This window comes from Engystomops pustulosus, chromosome 10 (genome assembly GCF_040894005.1).
Source record: "Engystomops pustulosus chromosome 10, aEngPut4.maternal, whole genome shotgun sequence".
NCBI classification, from domain to species: domain Eukaryota; kingdom Metazoa; phylum Chordata; class Amphibia; order Anura; family Leptodactylidae; genus Engystomops; species Engystomops pustulosus.
In genome coordinates, this window is record NC_092420.1 from 74,069,727 (window position 1) to 74,086,466 (window position 16,740).

At 41.1% G+C, this 16,740-nt stretch overlaps 1 protein-coding gene across 3 annotated transcripts in view; it reads left to right on the forward strand.

Annotated features, from left to right (window-relative positions):
- QSOX1 (quiescin sulfhydryl oxidase 1) overlaps positions 1-6,713 on the forward strand; it is a 30,854-nt gene extending 24,141 nt beyond the window's left edge. For 2 of the 3 annotated variants that reach the window (XM_072128774.1, XM_072128776.1), the window contains exons 8-13: positions 1,184-1,313; positions 1,716-1,838; positions 1,990-2,128; positions 3,445-3,507; positions 4,973-5,149; positions 5,731-6,713. In XM_072128774.1, coding sequence (XP_071984875.1) covers positions 1,184-1,313; positions 1,716-1,838; positions 1,990-2,128; positions 3,445-3,507; positions 4,973-5,149; positions 5,731-6,524 — 1,426 coding nt within the window. In that variant the 3' untranslated portion in view covers positions 6,525-6,713. The remainder of the gene's footprint in view (positions 1-1,183; positions 1,314-1,715; positions 1,839-1,989; positions 2,129-3,444; positions 3,508-4,972; positions 5,150-5,730) is intronic. The other variant, XM_072128775.1, reaches the window with a different exon arrangement.
- The last annotated feature ends 10,027 nt before the right edge of the window (positions 6,714-16,740 follow it).

Sequence of the window (16,740 nt, forward strand, 5' to 3'; positions counted from 1 at the left end):
GTGTAATAAAACTACTATTTTCCAATATATATCTCTATATATCTCAATTCTCTGTGATACTAAAGGCTTGCAGATGTCTATTCACAGGAAGTATACTTAGATCTCTGCTTGCTGTCCTTCTAAAGAAAGCTTCTAACAAACCAGAAGGAATTGATACAGAAAGTATATTGGAAACTTGTATAACTTTTCCTTACACAAACCATATCAATTATTTGCTGAAAGTGAGCGACCCCTTTAATGCCTCTCCTATTGTGGCCCCCTATTGAGGTTTCATTTAATGATCACTGCAGGGATGCTAATAATACACGGCACTCCATACGAATGCCCACAGTGATAGCCCACCATGGCCATGCCGTCACTCCAAAACAACATACTCGCCTGTCTTCATTCTGACCTCTGACCAGGACACATACGGGCTTAGGCTATAAGATCCAGGGCACGGGCTCCCTATCTTTTGACCTAACGACGCCCCTGCGTTTATACCTTCCTAGAAAAGAGTCCGATAAGGGTGATAGCACACATGACGTTTTGAATGCGTTTTTGGCCCATTTTTAAGCAGTCCGTCAAAAACCGCATGTGTTAAAACACCGCTCCAAATCTACCCAGGCATTCATGCAGAGGAACAATTACAATGTTCTGGAATGGCCATCCCAGTCACCAGACCTGAACATCTGTGGAATGATTGGAAGCGGGCTGTCCATGCTCGGTGACCATCAAACTTACCTGAACTGGAATTGTTGTGTAAAGAGGGAAATGCCTTCATCCAGGATCCAGGAACTCATTAAAAGCTACAGGAAGCGACTAGAGGCTGTGATTTTTGCAAAATACGAATGTTATTTTTACTAAATATTAATGTCACTTTTCTGTTGAGGTGACCATACATTTGCACCTGTCGAATTTAGTTTTTATGCATATTACACATTTTCTGAAATGTTACTGTGTCCATCAGTTATTTGATATATCAAACTGAAATTGCTGTTGGAAAAACCCAAATTTTGGTAACTAAAATGATTAAGATTAATAGGGGTGCCCAAACTTTTTGATATGACTGTATAATTTATATATGTACGTCTTCTTGCTTTGTGTCTTGATAAGTAAGTGCACCACAAAATGTGGGGCATCAATGAGCTTTGTTTCTCTTGTTTTTTCTCTGACTGTTCTCATCTTTGTTCTTTTCTTGTAGTTCTGCTATTTACATTGCGGATCTCGAATCCTCCCTCCATTACTCCCTGCGGGTTGAGGTTGCTCGTTTCAGCGTATTAACAGGGGATCGTCTCAAAGCTCTGACTATGTATCTCTCTGTACTGAAAAAGGTAACTAAAGGCCCAGAATGGATGATCCCTTTGTATTTGTAAAAATCAATATGATGGATATAGCAGGTGAGGGTAGATGTGTATGTACAGGGGGGCATGGTGCACTTCCCATATACACATCATATAACATTTATTCCAGTTATTGGATGCATTGCATCTATTGCCATACATTATGAGATGCATTGTGGACATTTACATGAAGTAGCCACTAGAGGGAGCCAGTGCAATACTTTTATAGTATACATTTCCCTCTTTTGTATTGTTGCAGTCAGTTTTCTATCTTGGAATAAAAAAGGTTTTTTTTTTTTTTTTTTTCACATTAGTCATTTTTTGTTACTTTTCACATACAGTATGCACATGGAAAGATGAATGTGCTAAGATCATGATCTCTTTCTATCATAGTACTTTCCTGCGCGCCCCTACTTGCGCACACTGCTGAATTCATTGCATTCCTGGCTTTACAGACAAAGGGGAAAGATTGTGACTTATACGGATTTTGCAGATGTTCTAAATAACAAAGATCAGGTAAGTTGGAGTCTTTTGTCTTGTTGGGTTCCATGCAGCATGACTAAAAAAATAACCCTTGCCAATGGTGGACAAAGCTTGAAGACATTAAACCAAAATTGTAATTTTGCTGTCAAATATCACACTTGTCTTTTCTCTATTCTATGTGCAGAAGCAGAAGGCCGTGCTGACTCCAAATGTCAACTTTGTCTGGTGTCAGGGTTCCAAGCCGGAATTTCGAGGTTACCCGTGTTCTGTATGGACACTGTTCCATATGCTGACTGTCAGAGCAGCAGAACTTGGATCTTCCAGTGAGTGGGATTCTGATTACTTAAAGGGACATGGTCACCATAAATTGCCGTATTTAAAGGGGTTGTCTACCTTCAGAAAATAATTGATATTGTTTGAAAAAGTTACTTCGATAAAGTACCAATCCCTCACTATTTTCTAAATCTCCACTTACCGTCACTCAACAGGAAGCTTCACCGTTTACTTCCTGTGGATAGAGACCACGGTCCATGGTCTTGTGATGTCACACAGGTGCTCATTATACCACAGGGTAATCGGAGCTGTGCAATAAAGGCTCGTGCACCTGTGTGACATCACATGACCAGGGACCAAATTATTTTCTTTTTTTTTATACAGGAAGTAAACATTGAGAAAGGAGTCTCATTGCAGAAAATTTACCTTTAAAGTTAAGCTAAATTAAACTGCAGATGCTCACCAATGCTCCTCTTCCCCTCAATCCTAGCACTTGTCTTCCTTAAAGGGGAGAGCCACCTTAACTTATGTTTTTCTGAATGTGTGTAAGCTTTGGGTGCAGGATATGAGGTAATTTACCAATGTACATCTATTACTAGTTCTGCACCAGTTTTTTGATGTGTAAAGTGAAGCCTCCTGTCTTTTACCTCATCAGCCAGACATTCCTGTCTACAATATGGCCGCAGATGGAGGGTCATGTGATCTCTAACTGGCGTTTGCTGATGGACAGATAGAGATCACATGACCCCCCATCTGCAGCCATGTTATGTTCAGGAATCTCTGGCTGATGAGGTAAAAGACAGGAGGCTTCACTTTACATATCAAGAAAGCAGAGAAGAACTATTAATATACAGGCAGTCCCCAGGTTACATACAAGATAGGGTCTGAAGATTTGTTCTTAAGTTGAATTTGTATGTAAGTCAGAACTGTATATTTTATCATTGTAATCCCAGCCAGAACTTTTTTGATCTCTGTGACAATTGGATTTAAAAAATGTTGGGTTGTCATAAGAATCAGGATTAACACTAAAGCTTCATTACAGACACCTGTGATAACTGTTACAGCTGATCATTGTAGCCTAGGACTAAAGTACAATAAATTACCAATATCCAGAGGTCCGTTTGTAACTAGGGGTCCTATGTAAGTCGAGTGTTCTTAAGTAGGGGACCACCTGTATTAGTAAATTACCTAATATCCTGCCCCCTCACTTACACCCACATTACAGAAAACATGAGGTAAAGTGGCCAAGCCCTGTAAGCTTGACACACCAGGTTCGCCTTATAAAAAGTTGTTCCTCGCGGCGTGATGCGAGAAGCTTGAGTAATCCAAATCCTGGTGTGCTGTTTTTTAAATCGCTCTCTTTCAGGGGATCTCAGCGGGTTAAGCTTAAATAAAACCAGCGCCAGGATGGAGGTGAAGAGGAGGACAGGTGAGTAGCTGCAGTTTAATTTGGCATTAGTGGTTAGATTCTTTTTTAACCGACCACAGACTGGCCGTGTCATTTAGAAGCTGCCCACGTCTGAAATATTTAACATCTGAGCTAGAACTCCACCTGTGGTATATAACACGTAAGTAGTCTTAGACATTTTGTCTTAGTTATGAAGGATCTGATGCAGGGGGTAGATATATGGAAACACTGCCTATAAGCTGTTAAAAGATGCCCTAAGGCAGTGATGGCAAACCTTTTAGAAACCGAGTGCCCAAACTACAACCGAAATCCACTTATTTACAGCAAAGTGCCAACATTGCATTTTATGCGGTAACTTATTTCTACCTGTTCTTCAACATCTCTCAATCGTATCAGCACCTGCGGCCACCAATACAGTTGAAAGAAGGAGGGCACATTCAGACTATCATTGTAGCTTCTCACCAGGGTCCAGTAGGATGAATGTAGGGTCCAGTAGGATGACCTCCAAAGATAATGCAGCCCTGTCCACACCTTCTCACTTTTACCGCAGTTCCAAACAGCCAATGAAGTGTTGTTTTAAAATAGCGCTGATTGCAGCATCTCTTAGATTGCCTGGGACTGCAGGAAGATTTGGTCCTGTTTGGTGAGCTCTGTCTTGGGGTCAATGGCCTGAGTGCCCACAGAAAGGGCTCTGAGTGCCACCTCTGGCACTCATGCCATAGGTTCGCCACCACTGCCCTAAGGGGTCTCCACTTTCAAATACATAGGCATCTGGATTTCGCCTAGAGTACTAGTATATGTAACCCTTACCCTAGACCCGCTCCAGGAGAGAGCAACCGTCAAAGTAGATGCCTTGTGCCGTCTCCCCCTATTAGTGATGGGTAGAATCAACCGTCCAAACAGCTATTGAGGGTTCATGGTGAATGTGAATGTTTAATTGATTGTTAGAAGTCTTATTTGCTGTGAACAACTGTACAAAAACTCATTAACTGTACACCCATGTAACATTAAAATCCTCATGTAAATATTGTAATATGCTTTCTCGTTTGGACAGTTTAAGTGTGAGGGGGGGGAGTTTGTCTATGGAGGAGGTTGGAGTGGGTTAGGGGGTATTTGTGTATCTGTAAAAAATCTATAAAAAAGAGTTGATTTAAAAAAGTAGAGGCCTTAAGAATTGCAGCTCAGCCTCTTTTATATATGAATAGGATAGAGCTACAAGGGAGTCATGTGACAAATCTACACAAAGTCCTATGTCTGGATAAGTGGAAGAGTTTCCATATTGGATCTCCACGGCTGTGGATCTGATATTGATCTCCTTTGTTTAATCACTAAAAAAATCCCATACTCAACTATAATTGGAACATTTAGCAGCCCACCGAGCTGTTAGGCTTTAGGAATATTGCAGGACATTTTCTTTACCCAACTTAATATTGTTATTGTTACCTACAAAATTTTTCTTTCTTTAACACTTCCTTTCTCTGCAAAGATCCACATGAGGTTCTGAAGGCGATGCGTAGCCACGTCCGCTTCTTCTTCGGCTGTAGGGATTGCGCTGAACACTTTGAGAAAATGGCTGCCGAGTCAATGAACAGTGTCCGTAACATGGATGATGCCATAAGGTGGTTGTGGCTCAGTCATAACCGGGTCAATAAGAGACTGGCCGGTAAGTCATGAATAAGGAAGGACAATGACTAAAGTTCATTTACTTCACTGCAAGACTATAGCTACAGTTTCAGACCGGTCAGAACTGATAATAATGGGTCTGACCTGGTGGAGGTTGCTACTAGATCCACTAAGAAATTGGATCCTCTTGGAAGATCCACAAAGGTGTGCGCCGGCATGCATGCATTGTGCATCGATGCATAATCTGTAGGCGATATATAAATAAAGAATTATTATTATTATTCCGTCCTATGAAACAGGAGTAAGAGCCTGGCACCCGAAAACGTATCCTTCCCCTCTATGAAATGAGAAAGGGGTTGCACAAAGTTAAAGTTAAATAATAACTCCTACCCACCCCCCCCATTTCCCTAAGATCCCAGATATTACCGACTGATCTGGCAAGCTTTGTGCAGCGCTGTGTAATCTGTGTATGCTATAGAAGTAAAGGGATTATTATTATTATACCCTAAAATACAGCATTGCTGTCTGTTTCCGAGCCCCCGGGACCTCTGTATTTTAACTTTTTATTTACTCCTACTTATAGTAGACACATGACCACTCACCCCATCACCCTTTTCTTAGGAGACGCAACTGAAGATCCACATTTCCCAAAGATTCAGTGGCCTTCTAAAGAGCTTTGTCCAGACTGCCGAAAAATGATCAATAATGAGACGACCTGGGACACGCCGGCTGTACTCAACTTTATGAAGAAACGCTTTTCTGAGAACAACTTATTATATGACTATGCGGAGGATGAAGCCGTCCTGCTGGAGAAGCAGAATAAACGTGCAGGTGGACAGCGGACCAAAAGGATGGCTGAAGATGACCAAACAGATCCCGAGAAACAGACCGTAATTCAGACCATAATCCCAGCCATAAAAGCCAAAGAACCTGAAGATAGACCTACAGATTCTAAGGGAAAGCCGAGCTCCCGCCACCGGGCCACCATCATTAAAATGAAATCTTTTACAGCTATCCAGAATGAGAGGGAAGAGGACGACATTGTGGATTTGGATAACTCTGAGCTTCATTATTTTCCACGTCGGACATTACAGGATTCCAACAAAAACGGATACGCCATCCAGTCAGAGTTAATGCTGGATCTTCCCGATTCTGACTTTGACCAAGAAGCTGTAAGATTGCGCCTGCTAAAAAGAGGGGTGGACGCAAACTCTCTCATCGGGGTGGTGGCAGAGACTGGGGAAGTGAACTGGAAAGGGCGTTGGGTAAAGATGCTGGAGGTTGGCTTCTCTCGACTGGACATCAGCATCTGCGTCTTCCTGTATTTCCTCACCAGCATGTGCTTACTGGGCATGTACCTGTTTCTAAGTTTCCGCTCCCGATTCAGACAACGGTGTTTGTATCCCCAGCTATAACGAGGTATTGTCACGCCGTTTTATTATACTACAGACCTGATGTTTTATGGAACTGTACACTTTGTAAGAGAACTTTGTGCCTTGTTTATCCGTGGAAGTACCAAGAGCACAACCCTGCAAGAATAAAGCCAAACTTGTCGTGATCAGCTGGTATTTTAAAAAATAAAAAAGAAAACTAATTGTTTTGAAGATGTGTTTTCTAAAAACAAATTGATTTAATGATCTCTCTTAAAGGCATTGATATAGAAAAAGAGTTTGACCAAAAGGGGCTTTGTTTAGATGAATGGGGTTTTCCTATGAAAATGATGAAATCAGAAATATGGGTCAAGATACAGGAAAAAAAAAATTAAGTTCCCTGTTATGGCACATGTAGCAACCTGGCACATGCATTTATTAAGAGGACAATCCAGGTCAGAGAAATGACTGACAGAGAAAGCATAATTTCTCTCACACCCAAAGTGCACATTCACATTACACTCCTTTCTACTCGGTAAGACCCTGCATTAATGGAATTACTGGTGATCTATAATTAATAATAATAAAGGGGTATTCCCATCTGGACATTTAAATTTAATCTGCCATATATATATATATATTTTATTCAACTGGATCTTGTAAAAAAAAAAATGTGTGAAGATAATTTCCTGTAAAATTATGTCCATGTTGTCCCTTAGAAACAACATTACTGCCCTTGGATACGACCGCCCCCGAAGCTAGGCATGCACTCCATTATTACAAGATGGATGTAGGACATGCAGCAACTCCCAGACATTTCATATACCAAAACTATGTTTCTTTGTGCAATCACCGCAGCAGAGGTGGTTGTATCCAAGGACAGCTATGTTGTTCCTTTTTTTCAAAAAAAAAACGGCTATATTTATGGGAAATTATCTTCACATAGGTAAATCTTTTTAATAACATCCATTTGAAGAAATGTGTGTAAAATAAATATATATATATATGTATTAAGTGTCAATGTCCAGTTCCGAATGTCCCTTTTAGTCATCGACCTGTTAAGTCACATGCAGATGGTGCACTGATTAGTTGTTTGCGTCCTCTGAAAGGCACGCAGGTCGCCAAAGTTCTTTCATGACCACAACTACTACTATTCCTATAACCTATACTCGCTCCTTGTCTTGCACTTTATTACTACGCTGTGTTTTTGCATTATCTTGGTGTAGGACAGTCTGGTTCTAGGAAATTGTGGATGTTTTTTTTAAAGTCCCTTGCATTCACATGTGTGCTTACCATGGCCGCAACCCAGGTTAGTGCATGGTCGGTTGGAGGGGTCAGCACTCCTTACACCTCTCCTCTCAATTAAAAGACTAGGTCACTGCACCATGACCGGACACCATAGACCTCCATGGGACCCATATCACAGCCCCCAATGAGTATTGTAATGTCATTTCAGTTGCACTCTGAATCCCCCTTAGGGTTGTGCGTTCCCCTGTTGCAGGGAAATTAAACCTATTACAAACTTCCATAGTAGAATACAGCAAATTAGAGTAGTTTCCAGCAACAACATCCCATCATTGAATGACACATTTATTGGATTGTCCAATAATAAGCCAGCAACCAAGAGGCCTATGATAAGATGTGAGATGGTTCTAGTCTTCCTTAGTGACTGTAAGAGTTACTGTCCTATACTAGGTGGGACTACATGAAGTCATAGGTGAACTGTAAGTGTGATCTCCCTCCCATTGTTTTTTATGGGAAAATTAGGTTTTGTATCATATTTTGCATTTAAATGTATTTTGCTATTAAGGCTCAACCCTATAGACACCTTCTTCTCAGACCCAAACAGATTGGACCTGTGTGTTTCTTATTCACTGTCATTTTTGTGGAAATCTTGAAAGATATCCAAGTCCTTGTGTGTCTGACCAGATTTTAAGGACAATACATACTTAGACATATTGCCTACATTTATATACAGTAAATTCAATAAGTAGCCAAATGGAATCAGGCAAAGGAGGGAGAATCCATGGAGCATGAATTAGACCAGACTGAACAAGAAGACGCAGCACATTAGTTTTGTTTAACCATAATTGAATTCTGTTTGGGTCAAGTGCTCTCGCCTTCCACTTGTCTTGCCCTCTGCTTCCACTTGTTGGTTCTACTTTCTTTTTCTTCCATTACGATGCAGGAAAATTGAAGAATAAAGAACGTCAGGAGACACAGCCTTGAATGAGGTGAGATCCACAATCCATTACTTATCTTTTTCTTTTTTATATCAAGACTACAACTTTTAAGCCGCTTTGCACATAGATTTACAAATCCTCATAAAGTTAGAGGCCCCTTTTCTATATTTTAGGGGAATATTACAATTTGCTAATAGCATCTCAGAAAAGTAGGGAATATTCAGGTCTGATAGTGGACAGGACCCACTAAATACCATCAGGGGTTGTAATTCGCATAAGAAGATGTTTTTTGGAAGGCTATTGGTCTCCTGATTTCCTTTACTATGTAGATATGTAGAGTCGTGCCCTGTCACCTCTAAGAGTATGTTATATGGACATAAATTACAATCTCTGATCAAAAATATCTCTTAAAATAAACTGATTTACAGGAATATTTTCCCAGTCTTGTAACTTGATCATATTGGAATACTGTGGTTACCCTGAAATCATACACTAGGCCCCAAAAGAATACCCAGAAGTGATAGATAATGCAGACCCAAAGGCCTTACCCCTTTCTCCAGTGCATATGAATGAAGTCTGGCCTATATGGTGATAGAAGTTAAAGGGAACCTGTCATCAGGAGCCGCCCTCTTTCTGGCTCCTCCATGTCCTCATAAAAATGATGTGCACATTGTGCATTTTTAGTATAAATAAAATAAAAGTTTACCTTTCTCTCTGCAGAGCAGTGTCCCATGGGAGTGGCCAGTGAAGAGCAGTGTCCCATGGGAGTGCCCAGTAAAGAGTAACCCCCAACCACCACCACCCTCGAGAAACTGCTCCGTCATGCTTCTATTTCAGATAGGAGGGATATGGCGCACGACAGAGCAGTTTCCAGAGGACACTCCTCACTGGCCCCTCCCATAGGAAACGGGACAAAGCTCTGCAGAGAAAGGTAAACTTTCATCTAACTTTTCTTTGTAAAGGAAAAAGGCAGTTTTATTATAGAAACACTCTGGCGGTGTGCACGCTATTCTCTATGGGGACATGGGGGAGCCAGAAATAGGGCTTCTGATGACAGGTTCCCTTTAATTGCTGCCATCAGATGTGTAATATCTCTTATGTATCTAAGGTCATCAATACAGATCTACACTGTAGATTCTTATGTGAGTTCCTAAAGATCGGATCCAGTACCATGGACAACACATCAAGTAGCTGTGCATCACACGTTCTCTTTGACTTTCTGTGTTTGACAACTTTTGAACCACAAGATATATTCCACATCTGATTGGAAAAATTGTCTCAAAAATCGATTGCTACAATTAGAAAAAAACTTTATCATGGTCCAAGATGGCGCCATGTGTCGAACATACCGTAAAAGATAGTCCTGCCTCACGATTACTTGCTGGGAGATTTAGGATGTTTTTTTCCCCCCTTTCATTTCTGGAATAAAGTGGTGTCCTGGGACTGAGGACTCTCCCTCTACGTACAATATTATAAATACCGAATGCAGCAATGACCATGTTCTAATTTATGGATCCCAAAAGCTTCAGGTTGTGGTTTGTTCATGTGATTTTAGGATGACATCTGCTTTTCTATAGATTCTCCTGTACGCTGAGCACAACCCTTCCCATTCCTACATTCATCACAATAGGAACATCTCCGAAGATCTCGAGCCTTTCCATTCTGTGGAACATAAGTGAACAATTACTGTGAGCGCTGGAGAGGAGGACACAGTAATTCCCTGTGTATCTGCACTTGTCATAGAGCAGGAACCTTAATCCATGTTTATAACGAGCATGAAACGTCCTTGTCACAACATTGGGAACACATTTTGTACGGAATTCTCAATGTGGACAAAACTCTTTGTCCTAAACTGCATGAAAGCAAAATGGATTTTCTATAACAATATCCCCGTGACAATGCGTCCGCCTCGTGTGACACACGCGTTCCTCTAAGGAGGGGATCCATCTTTCTTGCTGCTACAATCTGTCCTGTTTGTGTGAAGCCCCTTATGTCTCTGTGCCAGCTGTCTATACTAGTCATATCTCTGGCCCATGATAATCTGGGTACTGGGGGATCCAATGTTTGCACTCGCACAGGAGCCCATCTGTTAAATCCTCATGTAACCAATTGGATGGTATTATGGAACAAGTTATCCTGGGTAATCCGGCTCCTGCCCTGCTGTGGATACATAGGGATAACCGAGCGGCTGCTAATCAACTCTATTAAGAGCTGGAGGGGCAATCGGATTTCATCTGCAGTATACGGATTTCATTCTAGGCCAGTGCAAAACATTGACTTCCCTGTACATATTTTCTTACAGTGATTATAGTCTGGACTATGTTATGATAGAAACATATAACTATAACTTGTAGGATTCAATATAGAAGAATAGAAAGTGTTGCCATTCATTGAGTGCATTTACAGTGTCTAAAATAATTCATTGTGTGAACTCATCATCATCACTATTCATTCACCTCATCATAAAAATGAAGAGCCATATTTGTTCGCATAAATCCAATGTTTTTTGCTCTTTCCTTTTCAACTATGTAATAGTAATATTCATATATCTGTTCATGCACTGATTGTATCTTCCTGGGACTCTAATGCCTCAAGCTGACTTTGTCCACAAACCTTGAAACATGGTGTATCCACCTTACCAGACGGACACTTCTCAATTACTTTGTTCAGGTCCTGTGTGACCAATACTGATATTGATCTGTTACATTTGCTGGTTCTAACCTTTCGTATTTATATATGTGAACTTCATTACTTCTTAAATAAACTATATTGAATATAAAAATGAAGAGCCATCATACTCCGCAGCACCTTACAGATCAGGGCTTCATTATACAAACAAAATAAGACATTATAGAGAAATAACATGGTCACATGGAACAATAGGAATGAGCCTGTTCCCAAGAGCTTGCAATCTATGAGACTTATCTAGCAGAGGAGGCACATAAATCTTCCCATCCCTGCCAGTTTCTCTGCTTTTCTGACCAACACGCCACTTTGGAATCCGGCCCACCACATTCACTATAGTCTCCCCCAAAGAATTCCCCACCAAATCAGACCTGGTCCGATTTGGCGGATATTGCACCCTAGATAAGGGCCTTGGAGCACCTGCATGGAATTTTAATGAATTTCTCCCATAGTGTTATAGTCTTTCTCCACCGCCTCCTTTCATTATCGTATTTTTTTTCTGTCTCCCTCCTAGTCAGTATTAGGCCGGTGGTACACATGGCGTTTTGAACCCGTTTTTGGGCCGGTTTTAATCACTTCATTAAACAACGCATGCTTTATGAAAAATGGATCCATTTTCAACTGATTTTACCAATTTAACTTAATTAAAACAGGTCAAAAATGGATGTGTTTTCAAAGAACACATAAAATTCTGCTCCTGAGAATCTCCTCTGTACAACTGCATGCCCTAGGCACCGGCTCTTAAATGCCCAATTTGAGGCAAAACCAGAAACAAATTGATTGATTACCAGAAACAAATTGATTGATTACCAGAAACAAATTGATTGATTACCAGTAACAAATTGATTGATTGAATAAAGGGAAAAAACAAATCCAAATCCAAAAAACAATGCCAATAGTGGCAGGCAAAGGACTTCTTGACAGAACCCCTTTCTAAATGTTTTGACTGGCTATTATGCCCCCTTTTGAAGGACATAACATCCTATATTAAGGACACCAATGCCTTTCTCCTGGCATTACAGGATATTGGATGGCAAGAAGGCTTCCACTTGGCGTCAATTGACGTCGAAAGCCTGTATATGAAAATTGCGCAAAAATTACGGGTTCAAGTCCTTCAGAGGATTCCAACAAAGATAAACCAATGATAGATTTTATTTGTGAATCCTTGGAGTTTATATTGGTACATAATGCCTTTGTTTTCAACAACAAGTGGTTTGTTCAAAAAAATGTAACTGCCATGGGGACCCCTGTTGCCTGCGCTTTGGCATATCTATTTCTAGCAGCTTTAGAAGAACAACATGTATACTCTACAACAAACCCATTTGTAAGGTACATACACTCATACCTCAGATATATGGACGATGTGTTCATTGTGTGGAGGGGAACAAAAAAGGAGTTCATGGAATTCGTTGTCTTCTTGAATGAAACCAACGAATACAACATGTTCTTCACAGCAAACATTGGGGACAAAAAATTTGAATCTCTTGATTTTTTTTTTTTTTTAATCACAGTTGAAGGCACCACCCTAAAAACAGAATGCTTTAGAAAACCAACTTCCTCCAATACCCTGTTGCACTTCAAAAGTTTTCACCCTGAACATACCAAAACAGGGGTTCCATATAGTCCATTTCTTAGGCTACGCAGATTAAACAGTGACGACTCCACTTTTCTGGATCAAGCTAAACGGAGAGACTAGAGGAAAGAGGGTATCCAAAAGGTATTGTCGCAAAAGCAGCCAAGAGAGCTTGCTATCTCTTAAGAGAAGAAGCCCTGGGCAGGGGGGGACGAGGAGTAGGAAAAATATAAAAAATAAACAAAATCGTTTTGCCTTCTCCTTTGGATATAATACCTTTTGAAGCAGAAATTTGTTCAGCAATAAATAGAAATTGGGGTATCCTCACACAGGACCCCCATTTAATGGAGTTGATGGAACAGAAACCAATTATTGCATTTAGAAGAAGTAAAACACTCAGGAATATCTTAGTCATCAGCCGTTTCAGTACACCTACTGGGACATGGATAAATGCATGCATCCCTCAGTGTCATTTTAAATGTGGACACTGCAATTTTTGCAGCCGGATGTGGACAGGTAATCTGATACAAATTGGTGGTATTACACATAAGGTCCACAACTTCATAAATTGCAGATCCTCATTCCATGGGGTACATTTTCTAAGGGTCCGAATCACGTTTTTCCGCTGGGTTTTCCGAATTTTTCCGTTTTGCGCTGAATTACCCCAGATTTTTGGTGCACGCGATCGAATTGTGTTGCATTGGCGCCGGCTTGCATACAACAAAAAATGGGGGTCGCTTGACACACACTTACATGCACCAGGAATGGTGAACTCCGGCGGACCTCGGCGCAGCAGTGATACCCGGTGGACATCGGGCGCACGACCTTAGTGGATCGCCGGAAGACCCGAATCCTCGTTGGAGATCGCAACTGGACCGGGTAAGTAAATGTGCCCCATTGTGTATTTAATCCACTGTCCATGAAAACGTTTCTATATACGCTATTTGTTTACAAGGTTCCATGAACATTGCAACGTCTTTAAATGGGTCCCCCAGATTGATCCAGCATATGATTAAAGATCATGGTGGTAATGCACAATCTTTAAAATTTGCAGGGATCATGCATGTAAAGAATAATCCAAAGGGGGCAGACCGACAGAGAGAGGGAAAATGGATGATAAAAGCAATGGGAGCATTAGTCCAGCCGTATCTCTGTGAAAAAAGGAAAGAATACATTTCTCTGCATTACACTGTGTTTTTACATTTGTTTTTAGTGGTGAAGGAGTAGGTGTTTATTGTACCGTATTTTTCGGACTATAAGGCGCACAGAAAAATCCTTTGATTTTCTCAGAAATTAAATTATGAACCGTACTTACAGACAACAGCTGTCTTCAACTGTGCACAGGTCTGCCACCTGCTGGTCATCCATCCTTATAATCAGGTGCGCCTTATACTCCGGTGTGCCTTATATATGAACCTAGATGTTTAAGCAGGCATTTATTGATGGTGCGCATTATAATCCGGTGCACTTTTTTTAAGGACCTGGGCCCTGAACATGACACAGAGGTTGGACAAAGCGCTACGAGCGCGAAACAGCCTGTTACCTGTTGGACCTCGGCGTCCTCACACGTCTGTCCATTGAACGCTAAATAAAGATTGTGGGTCGTGGTAAGCGAGTGCCGTCCTGTTCTTGCATTGAACAAAAAACAAATCCTTATTTTCTAATCTTGTTCTAATTCTTTCCTGTCATTCCTCTGGTAACGTGTCCACCTACCAAGATAGGAGATTGATGAGGACTTGTCCTGCGTCCTGGCTGGAGATCAGTACTGTGCATCGGGAGGTCGTACTATGATCAAGAATGAAATGGATACAAGAAATCATCTGATCAATACGATATTATTTGAAAATAAACCCCAGATCATCTCCACAATTCTTGATTCCTAGTTAAGCCTTACAAGACATATAGCAGAGCTCAGAAACTGAAGTGAAAGATTGTGAGAATACTGAAGCAGATGCTCTATATCAGAGATCCCCAAACTGCAAGGTGTGAGCGACATTCAGGAAACCTCTCAAAATAGAGGAGACACACATAAGACTCTGTTCACACGAATCCTAGGGATTCAGTGGAAACCATGGAAAGGAAAAATCCCTTCCTTTATAATAGTGGAGAGATAGACGTGGGCTGCTGCACTATTTTTTCGGAACCTGCTGAACGCAAGTTGGAACTGGGCCTTTCTGTATATATTTACTTGCCCCAAAATGGCATCAATGAAAACTAGAAGTCATCTCACAAAAATCAAGGCACCTATATGAATTATATATACCGTAATATGATTTAAAAACCATTACAATTGTTTAACCTCTTAATGACCAGGCCTGATAAGACTTCTGCTCTTCAGTGTGGTTGGTCCCTGATTTATTTTCTATATTGTTTGGGATCCCCAGCAATCTGTAGGACGGGGGTTTGGTTCTCACTAATGGGTGGAGTGGCAGGACTAGCGTGCACAGCGCTCCGCTATCTCCCGCACTCACATGCATATGTTTTTCTCTGTGCAGGGGTGCAACTACAGCGATAGCAGCCACTATGGGGCCCGCAGTGTCAGGGGCCCCGTCATCCGACTTGACACAATAAAGAATGGAGGATGTGCACCATTATATCTATATTGTACTGCACTGTGATGTATATATGCAGGATCTGTGATGTGTATATGATGTCTGTATACACTGTATGTGAGTATGTTGCATATGGCACTGTATGGATGTGTATATCCGCATGTGTGAGTATACTAATATGTATATTTTGCAAGTGGGAAGGAGGGCCCCATGCAGTAGCCTAATAGGGGGCTCTGTCTGTCTTTGTTACGCCACTGTCTCTGCGATATCACACACTCCCGTACTGTTAATTGGGCGCCACCTATTAGTGAGAATGAGACCCTGTTCTCTGGATTGCTGTGGGTCATGTTCTTTTAATCGGACAGGATACAAGCAGTTGGACCCACCAATCACCTTGTTAACCCATGTCCTGGGGTAGGGGACAACTTGCTAACTTGGTACAACCCGTTTAAAGCTGCTACAGTCTAGTGTTCCGTCACTTGAACTTTCTTTGTATTCTGGTATCAGGTCGCATTCAGCCCAAGTGTTGTTAATTATCAGCATTCAAGTATAAAGCATTTAAGGGGTTGTCCAGTTTCAGCAAATAATTGGAATGGTTTGTGTAAGGAAAACTTATACAATTTTTTAATATACTTTCTGTATCAATTCATCAAATTTTTCTAAATCTCTGCTTGCTGTCATTCTATAGGAAGCTTTATTGTTTGCTTTCTGTGGATAAACACTGGTCCCTGGTCACGTGATGTCACACAGGTGTATGGCTCGTTATATATCCCTTGTCACGTGATGTCACACAGGTGCACGGCTCGTTATATCCCTCATCATGTGATGTCACACAGGTGCACGGCTCGTTATATCCCTCGTCATGTGATGTCACACAGGTGCACGGCTCGTTATATCCCTCGTCATGTGATGTCACACAGGTGCATGGCTCATTATATATCCCTGGTCACGTGATGTCACACAGGTGCATGGCTCGTTATATGCAAAGTTTTCTGGAAAAAGATTTTTATGTGTATGATCCAATGCTTATACGTTCTATAAAACATTTGTGGTGGTAAAAAGCATCCATATCATAAATGCTCTGAGTGTGGTAGTTCTCAAAATAGGATCATTTGTTGGGTTGGGGGGGGGGGTCATTGTTCTGGTACCTTAGTAACCTTTCAAATGCATATTGACATAACTAATATGCGCTCTGCTGTGGCCCCTAAAGTACTTTACATTCACATGTGGAATATTGCTTAACTCGTCAAAAACTGCACATCAAAATC